The sequence below is a fragment of the Mycteria americana genome, chromosome 1 (assembly GCF_035582795.1).
Source record: "Mycteria americana isolate JAX WOST 10 ecotype Jacksonville Zoo and Gardens chromosome 1, USCA_MyAme_1.0, whole genome shotgun sequence".
NCBI classification, from domain to species: domain Eukaryota; kingdom Metazoa; phylum Chordata; class Aves; order Ciconiiformes; family Ciconiidae; genus Mycteria; species Mycteria americana.
In genome coordinates this window covers 682,339-703,322 of record NC_134365.1, presented here as the reverse complement: position 1 = coordinate 703,322, position 20,984 = coordinate 682,339, and the positions used below count along the sequence as shown (strand labels likewise).

At 73.1% G+C, this 20,984-nt stretch overlaps 2 protein-coding genes across 5 annotated transcripts in view; one reads left to right on the top strand and one right to left on the bottom strand.

The window, feature by feature from the left end:
• The window catches only part of SBF1 (SET binding factor 1), an 89,465-nt gene extending 84,622 nt beyond the window's left edge, over positions 1–4,843 (bottom strand). For all 4 annotated transcript variants that reach the window (XM_075506245.1, XM_075506329.1, XM_075506412.1 and 1 more), the window contains exon 1: positions 4,674–4,843. In XM_075506245.1, the coding sequence (XP_075362360.1) occupies positions 4,674–4,728 (55 nt within the window). In that variant the 5' untranslated portion in view covers positions 4,729–4,843. The remainder of the gene's footprint in view (positions 1–4,673) is intronic.
• A 9,112-nt stretch (positions 4,844–13,955) lies between these two features.
• On the top strand, positions 13,956–18,968 carry ADM2 (adrenomedullin 2). Its single transcript, XM_075508563.1, has 3 exons — positions 13,956–14,071; positions 14,209–14,339; positions 18,058–18,968. Exons 2-3 carry the CDS (start codon positions 14,233–14,235, stop codon positions 18,536–18,538), a joined length of 588 nt encoding a protein of 195 aa, XP_075364678.1. The 5' UTR covers positions 13,956–14,071; positions 14,209–14,232; the 3' UTR covers positions 18,539–18,968.
• Positions 18,969–20,984: the final 2,016 nt, after the last annotated feature.

The following is a 20,984-nucleotide window of genomic DNA, read 5'->3' as shown; positions in this document are numbered from 1 at the left end:
AACACTCGCATATGAAAAGACCCATTTCCCACTGCCGGGCGCATTTAGCTCCATACGTTTACCCGGAGCCCCGGAAGCGTGCAGCCCCTGTCCCGACACAAGCGTGCGGACGCAGGAGCTGGCTCGGTGCACGGCAGCCACAGTCGCAATCGACCGGGGCACACGGACATCAGTGTCAGGCAGCCGCAGCTCCTGGTGAGACAGCTCGGCTCGCTGCAGCGTGTCGGTGCTCTGCTTCCCTGGAAGCAACCTCTGCAACCCAGCAGCTCAGCACACCACAGCGTGGCTTGCAAAACTGGAGGAAAAGCGACTGGATGCCGGCCCGACTGCCGGCCCAGCTCACGGTGACAGCATCCAGCCGGAGGATCTCGCGCTGTACTGCGAAGACACCGGTTTCACAGCCAGACAACACGTTTCTGGAAAGAGTGAACGGTCCTTTTCCTCGTCCTTCCAGATGAGCAGAGGCCAGAAGAGACAGTGCTTCCAGGGGCCGTCGCGACTCTGCACCACAAGCCTGCGTGTGCCGGCGAGGACCGGGCCCCTTCAGGACAGCAATGCTCTGCACCAGGAGCCGATGCCGACCGTGAACCCCAGCAAACACCGTGGACACGCCGGACTCCACCATGGCAGCACCCAGCGCCTCCGGCCAGCCCCACCAAACCCCGCCTGCTGCCCCGCTCCAGCCCATCTCTCTCGCTTTTGGTTTTGTTCCCACAAAACTGCGCTGAGCTACGTCAACACCTTATGAGGACAGGCTGGGAGAGCTGGGGTTGTTCAGCCTGGAGAAGGGACGGCTCCAGGGAGACCTTATTGCGGCCTTTCAGCACTTAAAGGGGGCCGATAAGGAAGATGGGGACAGACTTTTTAGTAGGGCCTGTTGCAACAGGACGAGGGGTAATGGTTTTAAACTAAAAGAGGGGAAATTTAGACTAGATATAAGGAGGAAATGTTTTACGCTGAGGGTGGTGAAACCCTGGCCCAGGTTGCCCAGAGGGGTGGTAGATGCCCCATCCCTGGAAACACTCAAGGCCAGGTTGGACGGGGCTCTGAGCAACCTGACCCAGATGAAGATGTCCCTGCTCATGGCGGGGGGTTGGACCAGACGCCTGTAAAGGTGCCTTCCCACCCAAACCATCCTGTGATTCTACCTCTGGAGACGATGCAGAGCTACCTCACGTCCCACCGCCCCAGCAGACCTTCCCCTTTCACCATCCCCAACTGCAAACCCGTCCCTGCCCAACCGTTAATCCTACTGGCACACGAACTCCTCAGCAGCCGCAGCACCTCGCCGCAGGCAAACACGTCTCTGCGGCACGCAGGCGTCCGGCTGCGGGCAGAGCAGAGCCCCCTCCCTGCCCCTGCAAAGGGTCCCATCCAGCTCTCGCACAGCCGACCCCCCGGGCTGCTGCGCGGGTTTCCCCCTGCAGTGCTCAGCCCTGGTTTGTTTACAGCTGGCGGGGAGGTGCCAGCACGGCACGGCCGCGGCAGAACAGCCTGCCGCCCAGGCTACGGCTCTGCCGAGACTAACCCAACCTGTAAAGCAATTAGTCACTCGCAGATGAGAGCAGCGTGCCCTTCCTCCCAACGTTATCTAAGCTCCCTGTAGGGAGGGGGAATGTGAGAACAGGACAGCACGCGGGGAATAAGCGTTGCCATATTGATCCCAGAAATCAAGTAACTGGCATCAGTCAATCTCCGCATCCTTAGCGGACGGATCCTCGGGGTGCTCACGAGGGTTGGCACATCACTCAGACATGCCTCTGGCTTCAAACCGCCCTCAGACAGCTCGGGAGAGCACTCGGGCACCGGCAAACTGGGATGGGAAAGGGTTTCGCTGTAGCTATCCCTGGCCAGAGCAGAGACTCAGAGGGTGCTGGCCAGCGTCGTCCTCTGGCAGAGGATGCCCCGACGCCTGGGCACCTCACCCCAGCGAGGCCTCCTGCGACTGCGTTATCCCAGCAGCAAGGAGGCTCGGGCTCTGCAGCGGAGGCTCCCCATGGTGTCCTGGACACCACTCCTCCTCGCCTCGTAGCTTTGCCGCGCTCGAGGAAGACAGCTGCATGTCTTCTGTCGACCGCCCCCGACAGAGGTGCCAAATCCTCTGCCGTGCCACAGCCAGGGGCAAAAAGCCCACCCGAGCTGTGCAAAGCGGAGTGGATCACAGCCTCTTCTTACCACGGACAAACACCCTCAGCTGCGGAGCGACCCTCGAGCCCCGAGGCAGTGCCGAGGTCTCCATCCACGATCACGGGGAAGCGGCGGCCCCGCAGACCTCAAGCAGCTTTGCTCAGCCGAAATACAACTTCGGAAAGGCCTGCAACTTTCAACCGCATCGCTAATTAAAGCAGGACTCCAGTCTAAAAGCACTTTGCTGGGAGCAGAGCTACTAACGCCGTAACTATGCCTTCTGGTTCGAGGGCCTCTCAAACCCGAGGCCAGCGGCTGAGGTCAGGTAGGTTCAGGCTAGATGCAGATGCATTTTTACTGGGACAGCCACCACCGGACAAGGGCCGCAGCTGCCAGCGGCTTTTTATACTACCAAAACCTGCTAATGGTTTCCACGTCAAGGCTGGATATTTTGCCAAGGTCTGTACTAGCCCAAACACAAGCGAGTTCAGCTCAGTCCGGTGGCCTGTATGCTACGGATGAGATTTAAAATAAAACAGTGAATATTTAAGTCAGAGGAATACAATTCATTAATTGTGAGCTCTTTCCTTCCTAATGTCCCACTGCAATTAACCTCTTCACCTCAGAGCGCTGCCCGTCTTCCCCGAATAAGGCTCAGGTGACACCGGGAGGATGCGTGGCATGTGTCGTTCCTTTCAGAAACTCAGGTTTCCGAGTCTTGAGACAAGGAACACATGACTAAAGCGCTCAGCTGCTCCGTAAGCCCCATCGTACCCAACCAGTTGCTAACCACTACAAACCACAGCCAGTTTTATGCTGCAAATATCAGCCGCAGCTCGGTGAGGGAGGCCGAGATGAGCAAGAAGGTGCAGAAGGAAATGCTCAGAGGCCCCAGAGACAGAACGCAGAGGGGAGGCGAAGACGGTACAACTGCGAAGCATCGCTCCAGCCCTCCATTCGCTCCCGGAGAGGCCGGCGCAGTCCTGGGCAGCCCGCCTCCCGCAGCTCTGCCCGGCAGAGTCCGACCCGAGGGCACCGGAGGGAGAGAGCAACTCTTTCCCGCTCCGATGCTACAGGACACCGGGGGAAGATGCCTGCAATAATAATAACACTACTAAAACACCCCGCCACGTGATCAGACACTACGCAGAAAACACCAAAACTCTTATCCGGGCTGCCCAAACACCTTCCCAAAACTGGACCGTCGAGGAGCTGCACGCCGCGCTCCCCAGAGCTCCGGAACAGGGGAGACGGGACCGGCGGCGGGTGTTGGGATCCCCCGGTGTGCCAGCACCGAGCGCCGCAGACACTCGTATCCGTACGACCGTGCAGCCGCTCTGAATGTTAACTGAGCTCTCAGCCTCAACAGCTTCCCCTAACAATCAAACCCACGGTTTAACAGGCACTGCGTGGAAAAGGATTCCCTCTCGCCAGCTCCGAGCGCGCAGTTAAAACAATTCCAGCCAACAGCCTCTTCTCCTGTGAATACGCAATTTGGTGAATGGACGCTCCCGGCGTGCGTTCTGCAAGAAAGTCCTTACTTTAGGTGAGCTTAACCTCGTTGACAATGCCGGCAAAGTTCATTTTCACCACAACCAGTTGAGTGCAAGAGGGCAGAAGAAAGAGTCGTGGAAGGAGCCCCCAGGCAAATAAAACCCCAGGAGCGAGACAGCCAAACCAGCACCTGAAGATAAGGACAGACGCGGGCCGAGGACAGAGGGACGAGGTCCCTAAACAGACCTGCGGGTCGGGAGCGCCCGAAGCAGCGGGGTTAGACAAAGCCACCCCGGCACCGGCCAGGGCACGACGTCCCCCCCCCGTCCGCGGGGGCTTTGGCCTGCCCCCGCGCCGCTCCCCAGCGAGCGGAGGGCAGAAATCCCCCACCCCAAACCACGGCCAGCCGCCACATCCGGAGCAGCGACAGCTCGGCGACGGCAGGCGGGCAGCCCCCGCAATTACAGAAACGGCAATTTAGCAGAGCCACGCGCAGGCGTTTCTGGCCGCCGGTGACCGGGCACAGGCAGGCGAGCCCGGGGGACGGGGCGGCAGGAGCGGCACACACCCGCCGCCGGTGCTTCTCCCCGGCCCTGCCGCGAGGGGCTTCCCGGGGGGACCCGGCCCGGGGGAAGCGGCCTGCGCCCTGCCCGCTGCCGCCCGGCCCGGCCCTGCCCGCGCTCCCGCGCCCCGGGCCGCCTCACGGGGCGGGCGGGGCGGCCCCGCCGGGCCCGGCCGGTTGGAGGACGCCGGCGGCCGCCCCCGCCCCGGTCCGGGCCCCCCCCCACCGCCGCCGCCGCCGCCGCCGCCGCCGCCCGGTACCGGCCGCCGTCCCGCCCGCGGGCCCGGCCGGGCGCCCGCCACGTCGCGCGGGCGCGGCCCGCGCCCCCGGCCCGGGCCCGCTCCCCCCCGCCGGCGCGGCCCCGCGTGGGCCCGGCCCGGCCCGCTGCCCCCCGCGGCCCCACGCGCGGCGCCGCCCGCGCCCCTCCCCCGCGGCGGGTGACAGCGGTCGCGCCCCCGCCGGCCCCGCGCCGCCCCGCGCCGCCGCTCACCGCGCTTGCCGGGGTCGTAGCCCACGAGGACGAAGTAGTCGGCCAGGCGGGCCATGGCGGGGGCGGCGGCCGCTGCGCCGCGCTCACCTCACAGCCCCGCCGCCGCCGCCGCCGCCGCGCTCCCCGCCCGCCCGCGCGCCCCGCCGACCGCCGCCATCTTGGCCCCTCGCGCGGCCGGCCCGGCCCGCCCCCACTGCGCCTGCGCGGCCGCCGCCGCGGGGGGCGGGACGCCGCTCCCCATTGGGCGCGCTGGGAGGGGCGGGGCGGGGCCCGGAGGGGGCGGGGCCGCGGCGCGGGGGTTCCCCGGGGGGGCGGAGGGGGGGGGGGGCCGGGCTGCGCCGGCCGCGGGGGTGCGCGGACACGCGTGTGCAGGAATCCCCGGTGCCCATGCATGGCCCCCCCGGGGGTGCGCGGACACGCGTGTGCGGGAACCCCCGGTGCCCATGCATGGCCCCCCCGGGTGTGTGTGGACACGCGTGTGCGGGAACCCCCGGTGCCCATGCATGGCCCCCCCGGGGGTGCGCGGCCCCCCCAGAGTGCACAGCCATGCGTGTGCACCGACCCCCGGTATCCACGGACACCCCCCCAGCGTGTACGATCCTCCAGTGAGCACAGCCCCCCCAAGGTGGGCACAGCCCCCCCATTTTGTGCAAGCCCCCCCCATTTCGCACAACCCCCTCCACTGTGCACAGCTCCCGGCGCCTACAACCCCCGGGTACCCCGGTGTGCACGGCCCCTGAGCGTGCACAGCCCCCCTCAGATGTGCACGACCCCCCCACTACGCACAGCCCCCACTGGTGGCACAGCCCCCGGGTGTGCACCCCCACGGGAGAGCACCCCCCGGAGGGACGGGACCCCCCACAGCCCGGGAGGGACGGGATGCCGGGGCGCGGTGACCCTGTCCCTTGCAGCCGCCCACGGGGTGCTGGGACGTGGGGCGGGGGGGGCTGTGAGCCCCTCATCCCCGTGGACGGTGGGAGACGCCGCGGGGCTCGGGGCTGCCGGTGCCGTGCCGAACCCGCACCGGTCCGGCCAGAGCCAGGCTCAGGCCAGAGCCAGGGTCAGGCCTTCGGAGGGCCGGGGAGCAGGCCCGCAGCCGTGCCGGCAGCAGGGCCGGGGCACCGAGTCCGTCCTGGCCGGCCCTGGCCCCGGCAGCTCCCACCGGCACCCGGGGCCCTCACCTTTCGCAGCCACCCCGGCACAAGCCCGGCTGCGGGGACAGGGCCAGGCGGACGCCATGTGCCGGAGGTGCCGGTGGCAGCGTGCCCCGGCACAGCCCCGCAGTGCCGCCGGCCTGAGAGCCGAAGCGCCGGCTGCGGAGGCAGCCCCTGCTTGCAGCGTGGCCGTCCCGAGAGCCGAAGCGCCGGCTGCGGAGGCAGCCCCTGCTTGCAGCGTGGCCGTCCCGAGAGCCGAAGCGCCGGCTGCGGAGGCAGCCCCTGCTTGCAGCGTGGCCGTCCCGTCCCGTTCCGTCTTGTCCCGTCCCGTCCCGCGGCAGCAGCCGCCACCGCGCCCCGGAGCTCCCCTGTGCCAGGGCCGGGGTGTGTGGCCGGGGTCCCGCGGCAGGACCCGCTGCACGGCTGCCCGTGGCCGTGAGCTCCCGCGGTGAGCGGGGTCGGCGGGCGCATGCCGCGGCACGGCCGCTGCCAGAGCGGGGGATGATTCATCGGAGAAAATCCCCGTTCCCACTCCCACGCGGGAGCGGGACGTGGGGTGCGTGCCGGATGGGGGGGCAGTTGGCAGCGCCCGGCCTCGGCCCCTGAGCCGGGCACGCGCTGCCCGTCCGGCTGACGGGCACAGGCGCAGGGAAGGCAGGAGCGGGTCAGTCCTGCCTGCAGGCAGCTGCCAGCCCGGCCGAGCCCGGCTCTGCCCAGCCCGGCGGGGAGCAGCGGCCCCGGGAGCTCCCCAGCCCCCTCGGCCCCTCGGGGCTCCCTCGGCCGGACCCCCGTGCGCCCGCTGCTCAGGGGACCGCGGCAGCGGGGGACGGGGAACACCCGAGGGCGGAGGGGACCGAGAAAAGGCGTATGGGACAGAGAAAGAGGGGAGGTGGAACTCTGGGAGGTAGAAAAAAATAAATCCTGCCGGGTCCTTTGGGCAGGGGGTGCCGCGGCTGGGCCCGATCCTGCAGGTCCCCATGGGTACGGGGTGCCGGGGCTGGGCCGGATCCCACGGGACCCCACAGGCCGGGGGTGCGGGGGCCGGGCGGGCTGGGCAGGCTGCGGCAGACGGCCTCTCCCCCTCCCCGGTGTCCCTGGGGTCCCCCCGGTCTGGGAGGGGCGCCTGGGGTGAGGGCGCAGCCGGCCCCGGCAGTCCCCCATGGAGCGGGGTCCCCTCCGCACCCCCACTGCCCTGCACGGCCCTTGGACCTCCTGCCGCCCCGGGCACCGCTACGGGGTCCCCCAGAGCCCCGCTGCCGGGACAGGCACCGCGCCGGCGGGACCATGCCCAGTGCCACCGCCACTCCTCCCGGGGCTTGTGCCACGCCGGTGGCAAGCGCTGCCGGTCACGCCGTGCGGGGCGGTGGGTGGGGGCACCCTCCCGGGGGCAAACGGGGACGAACCCCGGGTTATAACGGGGGTGTCTGTGTTTTCCTCCCCTTCTCTCCAGGTCCCCTGTTGGCTTCGCTTTCCGGTGTAACCAGCTCACCGCGGCTCCCCTGCGCCCGGCTGCCCCGTGGGGCGTGGGGGCAGAGGCAGCCGGGCACCCTGGTCCTGGGGCAGCGGGCGCCTGGTGGCACCAAGCCGCAGGCGTCCCCGTGCCGCCCAGCTCAGCGTGCCCATGCCGCGTGTCCGCGCCGGCGCTGCGCAGCCATCGGCCTCTTTCCCGGGCTGGTGCTGGGTCTGCCGCCGCTCTCCCAGCCCCGGGGCTCCAACAGCACCGTGCCGAGGGCTGCCGCCCCGAACCACGGGGCCGGGCGGGGGTCTGGCACCGGGGTGGCCGTGCCCACGTCCCCACGTCCCTGCATCCCTCTGTCCCCAGGCACGGGGCCGGGTGCTGCCGCAGGCAAACCCTCCTGCTCTGCTGGCGCTGCCAGCCCCGCCGGGGCTGCGGGGCTGGCGGGCACCCGTCGGTGCTGGACCACGGCCGGATCCCAGCCCAGACCCACAGAGGCAGTGAGGTGACCCCTGCGGCAGCCGGCAGACGAGGGGAGACGCAGAGCAGGCGAGACCTGGTGGGGACGGGGCTCCGGGCGCGTTTCTGTGGGACAGCGACGTGGGGCCGGGGGATGCGCCGAGGCGGCCGTCTGACCAGCGGCAGGGCGGCAGCCCAGGGCCGGCCCTGGGGAGCGGCAGCGGGAATCTCCCTGCGGAGGGCAATGGCGGGGACGTGGGACCGGAGCGGTGCCGGAGGGTGGGAACTGAGGGGAAATGGGGCTGAGCTGCCCTGGAACCAAGGGTGAGATGTGCGTGGGGTGCGTCCTGCCCTGTGCCACGTGGAAGGGGCGCAGGGCTGCCCGCGGCGATCGGCACCGGCAGGGATCAGCGCCGGCGGCGATCAGCACTGGCAGCAATCGGTGCCGGCTGAGTGGGCCGTGGTCTTGCCCACCCACGGGGCCGCGGTGGCAGCGGCAGCAGCGGGCGCCGGGAGCCCTGCGGCACGGGGCGTGGGTGCGGGGACAGGCGCGGGGGCACGTGCACGGGGGACCCAAGGCGCGTGCAGCCCCCAGCCGCGGCTGCGTGCCCGGGAGCCTCCCGGGGTCGGGCCGTGAGCTGCTTCCAGCGCGGCTGTAACTCCTGGGTGCTCCCGGGCTCTGTCCGCAGCCCCGGCTCGTGCCCGCGGTGTCCCCGGGGACGGCTGCGGCCCCGGCTCCGCAGGGCAGGAGCAGCCCCGCAGCCGACCGGCCCCGACACCCCCGTGCCTCCAGCCACTGCTGTGGGGCCGGATCCTGCGGCGGGGCGCACCCGGCGGGGCACTCGCCGTGGCACCACCTCGGTGCGGGTGATGCCGGGCCTGCGTCCTCCCCGCCGTGCCGTGGGCCCCCAGCCCTGCTGCACCCACGGGTGCCACGTGGCCACGGGCTCCCTGTGGCCCCATGGCCACTGCTGCTGGAGGGACGCCCAGCCCCGCCTGGGGCGGGTGACACGGGGGCAGGGGCTGCGCTGGCGTCCCCATCCCTGTGGCGGAGGGCAGGGTGTCCCCAGGCTGCAGCCCTGCCCGGGGGTCTGGGTCCCAAGGCTGCCCCCCCCCAGATCCCCCACGGGGAACGGCAAAGCCGGGACGTATCCTGGCCGCAGCCCCCGTCCCCGCAATCTGCCGCTCAGGGCAGCCTCGGCCGGAGGCTGCGTCCACGTCCCCGAGCCCACGTGCAGTGGGACCCCCCGCACCCGGGCGAGTGTCCCACCGCTGCCTGCCCCGCACCCCTTGGCCGGCTCTCGTCTCACCAGCGCTGCTTTGTGCCCCTCTCCCTGCTTTCCCCGGGGCTGGTCCCTGCTGTGGGGACACCAGGGACGCTGGGGACCCTGGGGATGCTGGGGACGCTCCCCGTGTTTGCGGGGCCGCAGGATGCGTTTCTCCCCTCTCCTGCCTGTTTCTGTGGCTGTGGCTGTTTCCCACGGCCGCGACGCGGCACCGAGTGCCGTCAGAGCGGCTCCGCCGCCGTTTTCCTGGCCGGGGGCACGGACCTGGAGCCCGTGGCTGCGTGCGAGCGGCGTTTCCCCGGTACGTCCCTCGGCGCTCACCAGCAGGGATTCAGTCTGACGGTATCTGACGGTATCGCTTGTCCCCGCACCCCGCGCTCCTCCTGCCGCTCTCCCCATCACCCTGCGTCGGCAAACCCCCCCACCCTGCTTCCCACCCCCCTCCCCTGGCTCAGCAAGCAGCGGGGCAGGGGTGCTCCATCGCAGGGATGCTCCATCCCCTCCTCCGGGGCGAGCGGGGGGGCTCTGCCCTGCGCCCCCTTGTCAGCCACCGGCACCCGAAACCTTCGTTTGGGTTTAAAACCCCCTGGGAAGAGCCGAGCGATGGCGGGTTCAGGCGTCCCTGTGCCCCGGCTCTGCCCTTCCCTCCCCGAGTGGCCAGAGGAGCTGGGTCGGGGGGAGCTGGGGCCGCTGCCCGTGGGGCGACCGGCGATGGGGTCCCCGCTGTGCCCCCCTGCAGCGGGGGCTGCAGGCAGAGGGGCCCGCGGCGCCCCGGGCAGGGAGAGCTCTGGAAGCGCCGCGGGGTCACAGCAAACCCCGAGCACCTCGGGGTGGGTGCATCCTCCCGCACCCTCGGGGGGCTCGGCACCCACGCCCAGCCCTATTGCGGGGGCATTGAGGGGGCCGGGGGTCCCGGCCACGCGTGCACTGCTGGGGGGCTCTGCCCGGCTGCTGCTTGGCCCCGCGGCCCCCGGACGGCGTGGGGATGCGGGCAGGGGGCCGGGAGGGCGCAGGCGGCGGGAGCAGGCAGGGAAGCGGGGACGGAGTCAGGAGCGGGGCCGAGACGCTGCGCGTGGTGCGGTGGGCGCCCGGGGGGCTCGGGGGGGTGGGCGCGTTTCAGGTGGCAGAGCCCTGGCCCCGGGACACCTCCGTCTCAGCAGGGCGAAGCCCCACGAGCGGCCGCGTTGCAGTGGGGCGTGCGGCCGGTTCCCTCCCCGGCGGAGGCCGCGGGCAGGTTTCCACGTGGCTCCTCGGGAGAGCTCCCCAAATTCCCGGCTCGGAGGGGGATTCCCCAGCGAGCCCTCCCCAGCACGTCCCCCCAGCGCACGGCTCCCCGCCGTTGCCCCACGCGTGGGGGTCAGCCACCGCGCGGGGGGCTCTGCCGTGCTGGAGGGGCTCTGCTGGGATGAGGGGGCTTGGCCATCTTAGGGGAGCTCTGCCACGACGAGGGGTGAAGCCACGACGTGGGGCGAAGTGCAGCACCCAGGCGAGCACCAGGAGAAGCCCTGGGTGCCCCGGCGCGAGCGCGGGTGATTCAGCGCGGCCACGGCAGGGTGCCGCCCGTTCCCGCACCCATTGCTCCCAGCCCGGCAGTTGCGGTAAAGGCGTGTTTACCTTCCTGCTCACCTGCGTCACGCGTGGCCGTGGCGCTGCCGGCCCGGGCAGGGGCTCCGTGCCTCCGGCCCCCCGCCCCGGGCAGCCCCCGTCACCACCCCGCGCTCTGTGACCCCCAGGCGATGCTGCCGCCCTGGGGAACCGGGGGGTCCCGGGGACCGTGGCCGTGAGGGTCCCAGCGGGGCTCGGGGACGGGGTCCCTCGGCCTGCAGCCCCTGCCCGGGGGGCCTCGCCCTGCCTCTGCCCCCCACCCCTCCTGGGACGCAGCGGGTGCTCGTGGGCCGTGCCGGGGGTGCAGCCCACCCCGCTCCTTTTCCACACACCTGCCCCCCAAAAGCGCTTTTTGGTGAGCGGGAGACAGGAGCGGAGCTGCGGCCGCTGCCCTCAGCCCCCGCCCTCCCCCGGGGCCTCAGCCAGGAGGCAATTAAGCTAATTGAAACGCAGCGATTGATTCCCATGGCTGGAAGCCAGGCTGCCGAGGAGCAGAGAGGGAGAGGGCAAGCGCTGCCCGTCCGCAGCGGTCAGCGGGGCGATGGCAGCCCCTGGTGCGGGTCCGGCTGCGGCACAGCCCTGGGTGCGGGTGCGCCCGGACACCGGGTTACCGGACGCAGCGGCAGCGGTGCGCTCTGCCGCGATGGCTGCAGGCCGGCGGCCGGATCCAGCACACCCGGGCGGTGAAGCAGGACCCGGGGTCCTTCCCAGCACCCAGGAGGGGCGATCCCCCAGGGAGGGCAGGGAGACGCGTTCTGCCCTTGCTGCGGGAGCACGGGGGCTCAGCCGTGCCTCTGCCGCGTGCCCAGGGCAGCGTGCACGCCCGGAGCAGGGGCTGGTGGAGAGACCTGCTGCTGCTGCTGCTGCTGCTGCTGCTCCTGCTCAGGCTGCTCCTCTGCTCCGCAGAAGCGCCCGGAGCTGCAGAGCCGTGCCGTGCCGGGGGTCCCGGCCAAGCCCCGGCCTCCCGCTCACCCCCTGCTCCCCCCCCACCGCGTGGGAAGGGGCGACCGGCCAGCGGGGGCTGCTCCCCCCAGGAACCGGCATTAAGCGAACTCTGCTGCCCCGCACCGGGGTCCGGACAGGGACCTGCACCGGGTCCCGGGAGGTGCCTGGGGGTGAGCCCCGGCCGGGACCCCGGCACGGCACGGCACTGCCCGGGGTTTGCTTGGGAGTGCCGGCACCGTGCCAGAGCTGTGCCAGGCCTCAGCCCCGGGGACCGCAGGGTGACGTCCCACCGGAGCACGGCGCACGGGGATGCCACGGTGGTGGCGAGGTCTGGGCGGCGGTTCGGTGCATCGGTGGCCCAGGGCAGCGTGTGCCGTGCCAGGGCCATGCCGGGTGCTCGGCCCCGCGTGCCCCCGCCCGCAGCTCCGCCGCCTTGTTTTCGTGCTGGGTTTCTCTCTCTCTGGGATAATCCAGCAACAAACAAGCGGAAGAGCCCGGCACGCCACAAAAATTCCCCTCGGGAGACGCGCGGAGAGCCGTGGGCCGCGGCGCTTGGGGAAGGCTGGGCCGCTTCGAGCCGGGGCTGGACCAGCAGCCCGGCTCGGGGGGTCTGTCCCCGCCGCCCCCCGCCCCGTCCCCGCCGCCCCATGATCAGGTGCTGCCGCAAATCCCCCTGCACGGGGACCGGGTGTTTGAAGCCTTTGTGTCCGATAATGCGGAAGAATCCCAGCGATTCGGAGCATGCGGAGGCCCCCGGCCCCTTGGCCTGGGGAGGCCGCAGCGGGGGGGGGGGGAGCGGGCAGGGGAGGGGGTGCCCTGGGGCCCGGACCCCGGCTCGGGCACCCTGGGGTGCTGGGGGCTCCTCACGCCGGCTCCGTCCCAGCAGCCCGGGCACCACGGACACCCGGACCCCCGTCCCGGAGCAGGGGGCAGGGGGTCCCGGTGAGGGGGTCTGGCGGGGACCCCTCCCCTGCTGAGCTCTGGCTGCCCGGCTCGAGGAGCAGCACCCCGGGGCACCCGGAGCCCCCAACGCCCGCCACCCCCCGTGCCCGCCGGGCACCGCCGGCAGCGGCTCCCCACCGCCCCCGGTTCTGGCGAGCTGCTTCCCCCGCGGGGGAACGCGGGACTGGTCTGACCTCTGCGGATTACATTCCTTAATTGTTTTAGAAGGCCCCATGTGATGTTTAAAAACATTAACCTAAATTAGCCCTGGGAGAAGGGGCGTGCAGGCGCACGTCCCCGCAGAGCGGTTCCAGCCCCGCTCGCGGGCTGGGCCGGCTGCAGCGCCCGGGGGTGCCAGGGTGCTGCCCCCCGAGGGGACGGGGCCCCCGGGCAGCGTGGGGCAGAGGTGGGGCGGGGGGGCTGGCCGAGCTGGGGGCACTGGGCTGCACTGGGCTGCACTGGGCTTCCCCGCGCGGCCCGGCGAAGGGGAGGGAGGCAGCGTGGCCCTGGCCCTCCAGCCTGGGTTTGCCCCCCGCGCGTGGGGAGCGGCGAGCGGAGCTGGGGGGCTCTGCCCCCCCCGAGCTCCTCGGCTCGGCAGTGGGCTGCGGGGCGCAGGACCGGGGTGTCGGGGTGCCCCTGGGGAGGGGCCCTGCGCCCCGGGGTGCTGCGCGGGCGGGAGGCACGCAGCCCGGCTTGGCAGGGCTGAGCGTGGCGCGACGTGGCGCGGCGTGGCGCGGCGTGGCTGCCGGGGCCTGGCAGGGCCCAGCACCGCCTGGCCTGGCCCTCGCTGCCGCGGCCGGCCCCGGGGCGCAGGTGCTGGGGAGGGGGCTGGGAGGGGGGTGGGGGTACCCCAAGACCCCACATCAGCCCCAGCACAGATTCCCTGGGTGGGTCCCCCAGCCCAGCCCAACCCCATCCCATTCCCCCCGGATGGGTCCCCCAGCCCCATCCTGGCCCCAGCCCCCCCGATGGGTCCCCCAGCCCAGCCCCATCCCATCCCAGCCCCCCGGACCTCTCCCCCATCCCATCCAGCCCCACCCCATTCCCCCCGGATCGGTCCCCCAGCCCCATCCCGGCCCCCCGGATGGGTCTCCCAGCCCAGCCCCAGCCCAGCCCAGCCCCCCCAGACTGCTCCCCCAGCCCATCCCACCCCCAGCCCAGCCCCCCGGAGGGGGGTGGGTGCCCCGGAGGGGTCCCCCATCCCGGCCCCATCCCAGCCCCCCGGCCCGCTCCCCCAGCCCATCGCAGCCCCATCCCGTTCCCCCCGGATCGGTCTCCCAGCCCCATCCCACCCCCCGGCCCCCCCGAATGGCTCCCGCAGCCCCATCCCAGCCCCATCCCAGCCCCATCCCATCGCGGCCCCCCCCCGGCGGCGGGGCGGGGGGCGGTGCGGGGCCGGTGCGGGGCTGCCCCCGCCCGTGGCTCCTCCCGCGGCCGCTCGGCTCCTCCTCGCCCCGCCGCGCCGGGCCCGGCGATATTTAACCTGGGCCGGGGCGGGAGCGGCCGCGCCGAGCGAGGCACGGACCCACCCGAGCCCCGGCCCCCGCCCAGGTACGGCCGGGACCCCCCGGGGACCACCCCGCACCGGGCCCGGGGCTGCGGGACGGGACGGGACGGGACGGGACGGGACGGGGGGGCTGGAGCCCGGAGCCCGGCGCCCGGCCCCGAGCCCTTCTCTCTCCCCGCAGCCGCTGCCCCGGCCCGGCCCCGCCATGAGAGCCCCGGCGCCGGTCGCGCTGGGTTGCATCAGCCTGGTGCTGAGTCTGCTGGAGCTGCGCGCCTGCCCGCCCCTGCCCCACGGCCGCGCGCCCAAGCGCAGGTGAGCCCGCACCCTGCCCGCACCCTGCCTGTACCCCTGCCCGTACCCCTGCTTGTACCCCTGCCCGCACCCTGCCCGCACCCTGCCCGTACCCCTGCCCGCACCCCTGCCCGCACCCCTGCCCGCACCCTGCCCGCACCCCTGCCCGTACCCCTGCCCGTACCCCTGCCCGCACCCTGCCCGCACCCTGCCCGCACCCCTGCCCGCACCCCTGCCCGCACCCTGCCCGCACCCCTGCCCGCACCCCTGCCCGCACCCCTGCCCGCACCCCTGCCCGCACCTTGCCCTCACCCTGCCCGCACCCCTGCCCGCACCTTGCCCTCACCCTGCCCGCACCCTGCCCGCACCCCTGCCCGCCCCCCGCGCGGGGCGGCTCTGTGCCCCTGCCCAGCCCCCAGCCCTGCCCCCCGAGGGGGGCTCCGTGCCCGTGTCCGTCTGTCCCGCCGGCCGCCCCAGCCACGGCCGCTCTCCCCGGCTCCCCCGGGGTTTGGCAGGGCCCGGCCCGGCAGCACGGCCGTGCGTCCCGCTGTCCCGCTGTCCCGCTGTCCCGCACCGGAGCCCCTTGTGCTGGCAGCGGGTTGTGGGCGGGTTCCCCGGGGGGACGATGCCCTGGGGAGTGGGGACAGACGGGTGCACCGGGGGCTGCGCGGAGGAGCGGGCTGGGGGGTCCCCTGGGCACCGTCTCCCAGCCGGACCCCAACCCCGTCTTTGCTGCGTGTCCCGTGCCTGTCCCTGCGGTGCCGGTGGGGACCCCGGGGGACGAGGTGGCGGGAGCGGGGTGAGGGGTCCCTGGCCCCTGCGCTGCGCCTCGTCCCGGTGGGAGCGGGGGAGCGGTGCTGGGAGGGGGCAGGATGCGGCCGGGGCTGCGGGGACGCAGCGTGCCGGGGGCGGCGAGGCAGGTCTGCGGGTTTGGGAGGGCACGGGGGCCAGGGCGGTACCTGCGCGCGGGTGTGCGAGGGCCGGACGAGGTTTTGGCACGCGCCGTGATGGAGAGCGTGCGTGTGCGAGAACTCTCGGTGTGCCAAGGCGCGCGTGGCCGCACGCGTGTGCGAGGCGAGGGGCGGCCGGGGGCTGCGGGGCGCCGGGACCTCCCGCCGAAGGAGGCACCTCGGGTCAGGACGGAAGCTCCCGCGTGTGTGCACGCACGTGTGCACGCACAGGCTCCCCGGCGTGCATGTTGCTGCTTGAGGAGCGGGTTTGGGCTGTGCCCAGCGCCGTGGGAAGCCTGCGTCTGGCTCCGGAGGCATCTGCGAGCGGCTCTTGCCTGCCTGCCTGCCTGCTGCCGCAGGCAGCCGTCGGCGCGGCTCCTGGGGGCGTGGGAGCGGGGGCCGTGCGCTGGGCCACGTCCCGCTGCGGGGATGGACGTGGGGGGGCCGGGACGCCCCGACCCCGGCGGTGGGCCGGGCAGCTCCTGCCGCGGCTGCGGGATGGCACGGCCACAGCTGCGTCTGCCGTGGGCCGGGGCGCGGGGGTCCCCGGGATGGGGGCCCTGAGGCGTGGGGGTCCCGGGGTGGGGAGCTCTGTGTCCTCAGGTCGGACCCCGCCACACGGGTGCCCGGGGCCCAGGTGTGGGTGCCCACAGCCGGGGAGCGTGGGTGCCGGCTCTGCGCCGGTGCAAAGGCTGTGGGAACGAGGTGGGCAGCAGCAGGGGAAGCCGGAGGGGGCCGGGAGCTGCATGGGAACCGGTCGTGGGAGCTGGGGGGGCTGTGGGGAGGCGCTGGTGCAGCCAGCGGCAGCCCCGGGGTCGGTGGGCGCTCCGTGGCGTGTCCGGCGAGGCTCGCAAAGCCCCGCGACCAGGCACGGAAGCCGGAGCGGCAGCGATCCCACAGGATCTCACGCGCAGTCGGATGCGCCGGGAGCTTGGCCGGGGCGAGGGCACGCTGCGCCGGGGCCAGCTGGGGCGAAGCCGGGGCAGAAGCCGAGCTTGGGGAGGGAGGGGGACTCCGCAGCCGGCAGCCATCCCGCGGGACACCGGCACGGGGGCTTCTTGGCTTGGGGGGCCGGCAGTGCCGGAGCTGCCTGGAAGAGAGCTGGCCCGGAAAGCCCCGTGTGCTGCGGCCTGGGCAGTGCTGGGACGGGGTGGTTGAGGCTGCCGGTGTTTCCGGGCACCGTCCGCCTCCCGTAAACACGTCCCAGGACGGGAAGGGGCAACGGGCGCTCGCCAGGCCCCCCCAACGCTTCCCGTCTCTGCAGAGCCGGAGGAATTTGGCCTCTGTCCCCGCTCCCGCGGCTCCCGGCCAAGCGGCGTCCGGCCTCGACCCGGCTGTGCCGGGATGAGCCCTCCGGCACCCAGATTTCCTGCGGCCCTGGGCGGTGGGGGGACGGGGGGGTGGTGCGGTGCGAGGAGTCCGGGGCTGCGTGTGCGCACCGGGATGCCTGCACCGGGGTCACGCCGTGGGTGCGCAGGCACACCGGGCTGGGGGTGCGTGGTGTGAGCGTGCGTGGGTGCACCGGGCTGTGGGCGCACCTGCGTGTGTGCAGGGGCTGTAGAGCGTGTGTGTGCTGGGACACGCGTGTGCCCGTGTGTGTACGGGGACGTGTGCATGTGTGTGCACGCTGGGACACGCGTGTGCCCGTGTGTGTACGGGGATGTGTGCATGCGCGTGCACGCTGGGACATGCGTGTGCCCACGCGTGTGCAGGGGTCACCCCGTGGGTGTCCGCGCACACCGGGCCGTGGGTGCGCTGCGTGCGTACGGGGGTTGTAGGGGGAGCGAGTGTGCACGCGTGTGCGCGTGCTGGGACGCGCGTGTGCCCATGTGTGTACGGGTGCGTTCACGGGTAGCGAAGGGGGTGTGCATGCAGGGACGTGCGTGTGCAGGGGGGCACGCGGGCTTGGCCGGGGGGCGCAGCAGCGGGTGCCACCGTGCGTGCCCGTGCGCAGGCAGGGCCGGTGCGGGCAGCAGAGGGGCTCCCGGCCACGCGGCACGTGCCACCCCCGGGTGCCGTGGATTCCTCCCGGGCAGCGGCCCGGGGGCGGCTGCGGGCAGCGGAGCCCCGGGGGGTCACCGGCTCCTCCGCGGAGGGAGACCGACCTGGGCTGTGCTGGAGCTGGCAGCGCCGGGGGGGTCCCCGTTTGTGCACCCCGGGGGGGTCAGTGCCCCCAGGACCCCGGGGACCCTGCGTGGCCCCGGCTTGCGGGTCGGCAGCGGGCTCGGCGCGGGGCTGGCAGGGGTGCGTGGCGGGGCTGGCAGCAGCAGTCACAGGAGGCCGTGGGGGCCATGGGGTCCCCTCTGCCCGGGGAGCCCCGTGGGACGGGGGTGTCCCAGCCCCACTGGTTTGGGGTGGGAAGGGGGTGGCCCGCGGCTGCAGCCCTGGCTGTGGCGGGCAGCTCCTGCAGCCATGGCGCGACGCCGGAGCACGGAGTACGTGTGCGGCTGCAGGTAGCAGCTCCCCTGCCCCGACTGCCGCCGCCTCCTCCTCCTCCTCCTCCTCCCGCTCCTCCCGTCCCGTCCCGGCAGGCCCGGGGCCCTGGGCAGAGCGGGGCAGGGTTGCCGGGAGGGGCGGGCGAGGTGCCCCGGCCCGTGGCTGGGCTGGGGGGGGGGGGGGGCTGCCTTCCCCCGGCCCACCGTGGGACCCCCAGCACGGCACGGCCAAACCCCCTTTACCCCTGCTGTCACGGTGCCACGCAGCCCCCCCTGCCCGGGGTGCCGCGGCTCTGCCTGCTGCTGCCCGTGGGCGTTGCTGCCTCCCCTGACCCCGCTGCCGCTCTCTTGCAGGGACCCCCCGGACCGGAGACCCTCCCCGGCCCCGCTCCTCGGGGACCACCCAGGACCGCGGCCCCCCGCCCTGCCGCAGCCCGCCGGCGGCCCTCGGCACAGGTTGCTCGTCCCACGGCACGGCCCGAAGCTCATCCCACGCCACGGCCCCCGGCTCGCCCCCCGGCACGGCGCCTGCCCGGCCCCCCGGCACAGACTGCTCATCCCACGGCAGCGCCCGAAGCTCATCCCACGCCACGGACCCCGGCACGGTGCCCGCCGCCTCATCCTGCGGCACGGCCCGCGGCACGGCTCCCGGCACGCGCGGGGCCGCCGGCACGCGCTGGGGCGGCTGCAGCACGCGCAGCTGCTGCGGGTGGGCTGCGTGCTGGGCACCTGCCAGGTGCAGAACCTGAGCCACCGCCTCTGGCAACTGATGGGCCAGTCGGGCCGCCAGGACTCGTCCCCCATGAACCCCAACAGCCCCCACAGCTACGGGTGAGGGGGGGGCTGCCGCACCGGACTGCCTGGCCCCGCGTCGTGTCCCCCCCCCCCGCCTTGTCCTGCGGGACCCCCCACTAAAGCGCTTCCAGAGTCAGACGTGGCTGGGCTCCCTCTGCACCTTTCTGGGGTGCTCGGTGCCCCCCGGGCAGAGCCCGGCGCTGGCCGCGGCCCCACCAGGGACACAGGGCCCGTGGGAGCATCCCCACGGAGGGGCTCCTACCCCATCGCCAGCCGGAGCCCCGTGGGGCGGAGATGGCCGCGGGCCAGGGAGCCGGTGGCCCGTGGTGGCCGGCGGTGGCCCGTCCGGCCGGGGCCGTCGACGGCGGGTCCAAGGGGCGGGGGATCCTGCTGACCGCAGCAGCGCCGGCGCCTTGTGCAAGAGCGTGGGGCCGAGCCCCTGGCCGCGCTCCCGCCTGACTCAGCAGCTCAGCACCCCGCTGCGGCACCCCCGTGGCACCCCCTCGCCCCCGGCCCAGACCCCTCCCGGGCTCGTCTGGGGGGGCACAGCTCTGCGGGTGCTCTGCTCCCCCGGCCAGCGCGGGGGCACGGGGCAGCCCCCCCGCACCTTCCCCGCTCGGGGGTCCCTTCCCAGGGCAGGGGCTGGGGTGCCTTGGGGGGTCCCGTCCTCCCTGGAGAGGATGCTGTCCCCTTCCCCGGCCCTGCCTCCTGCCCGCAGCCCTGCCGTGAGACGGGCGCCGGGTGCTGGTGGGCGCCGGGGGATGGCGAGCCGTCCCCGAGCAGGGGGGCAGAGGAAGGGCCCTTGGTGCACGGACGGGAAGGGCCCCACGGGCTCAGTGGGGGCCGGGGTGGGATGGGGGCCTGTGGACACGAGGGGACCCCAGGTATCCCTGTCACCCCATGCCGTGACGCCCCGGGAGCGCCGGTGTCACCCAGTGGAGCTGTCACCCCCGCGGCCTGGCGGGACGGGGATGTGCGGCTCCCCCCCCACCCCCCCACCCTGGGCTGCCCCTCGGCCCTGGCGCGGGGGGACACGGATCCAGCCCCCGTGGGGGGGGCAGGGAGCCCAGCCCGTCGGCACCGTGACCCTTCGTTTCGTGCCAGGAGCACCCCCCTCCATCCTGTGAGCACCCGCAGCCCCCCTGGGTGCAGCCCCCCCCCCCCCGCCCCGGAGCACCCTCACCCCCCCATGAGCATCCTTGTGCCCCCCCGAGCACCCTCATCCCTCCTGGGAGCGACTCCATCAGCCCCCCAGGAGCACCTCAGCCCCCCAGAACACCCCCAGGACGAGCAGCAGCAGCACTGGGTGGGGTGGGGAGCACCCAGGGGTGCTGCTCCCGGCCCCTCTCCCCTCCTGCCCGGGGGTCTCGGCCCTCGCTCGAGCCAGCTGATGGGGCAGGACGGGGACAGGAGGGGACAGGGTGTCCCGTGGCCATCACGGGAGGTTCCCGGGCCGGGGCTCCCCTGCCTGGTGCGGGCAGGGGTTGACCCCAAAATGTCCCGGAGTCTCCGGAGCCGCGGCCCCGGGCAGCCCCGGCCGCAGGCAGGAGCTCTGCCCGCAGCCCCCCGGGCCCCCTGCTGCCGGGGTGACAGTGAGCGCTGTCCCACGGGGACGGGCGGCCACGGCCCGACACGGGGCCACCGTGGGACACGTGGGGACCCCAGGCCTTCCCCCCCCATCCCTTGGGGCTGCAGTGGGGCCACGCTGAGCCCCGCGGGCGCCCGGGACGGACCCTGCCCCGCAGCAGGACCAGCGCTGGGCCGGGCGGACGTTGCAGCGCGGAGCACTCCAAGTGAAAATCTGATTTTTGTGCAGAATAAAGTGTGCGAGGAGGGGTCACGTCTGGTGCCGGGCGGGCGCTGTTCCCACGGGAGCGGGGCGTGGAGTGGGCCGGGGTGCGGGGGGCTGCCTGGGGCAGGGCGCGGGCACCCGGGTCCCACAGCCACTGGTGACAGAAGGCGACCGGCACCAGCTGCGTCCCACAGCGCAGCAGGGACAGCAGCGAGCGCAGGGACAGCAGCGAGCAGAGGGACAGCAGCGAGCAGAGGGACAGCAATGAGCGCAGGGACAGCAGTGAGCGGAGGGACAGCAGCGAGCGCAGGGACAGCAATGAGTGCAGGGACAGCAGTGAGCGCAGGGACAGCAGTGAGCGGAGGGACAGCAGCGAGCAGAGGGACAGCAGTGAGTGCAGGGACAGCAGCGAGCGGAGGGACAGCAGTGAGTGCAGGGACAGCAGCGAGCGCAGGGACAGCAATGAGCGCAGGGACAGCAGTGAGCGGAGGGACAGCAGCAAGCAGAGGGACAGCAATGAGTGCAGGGACAGCAGCGAGCAGAGGGACAGCAGCGAGCGCAGGGACAGCAGCGAGCAGAGGGACAGCAGCGAGCAGAGGGACAGCAGCGAGCGCAGGGACAGCAGTGAGCGGAGGGACAGCAGTGAGCGCAGGGACAGCAGTGAGCGGAGGGACAGCAGTGAGCGCAGGGACAG

Coding starts and splice junctions, on each gene's coding strand:
- ADM2 (XM_075508563.1), top strand. CDS start 14,233: ATGAGAGCCCCGGCGCCGGTCGCGCTGGGTTGCATCAGCCTGGTGCTG. Junction 14,340..18,057: donor GGCCGCGCGCCCAAGCGCAG/GTGAGCCCGCAC, acceptor GCTCTCTTGCAG/GGACCCCCCGGACCGGAGAC.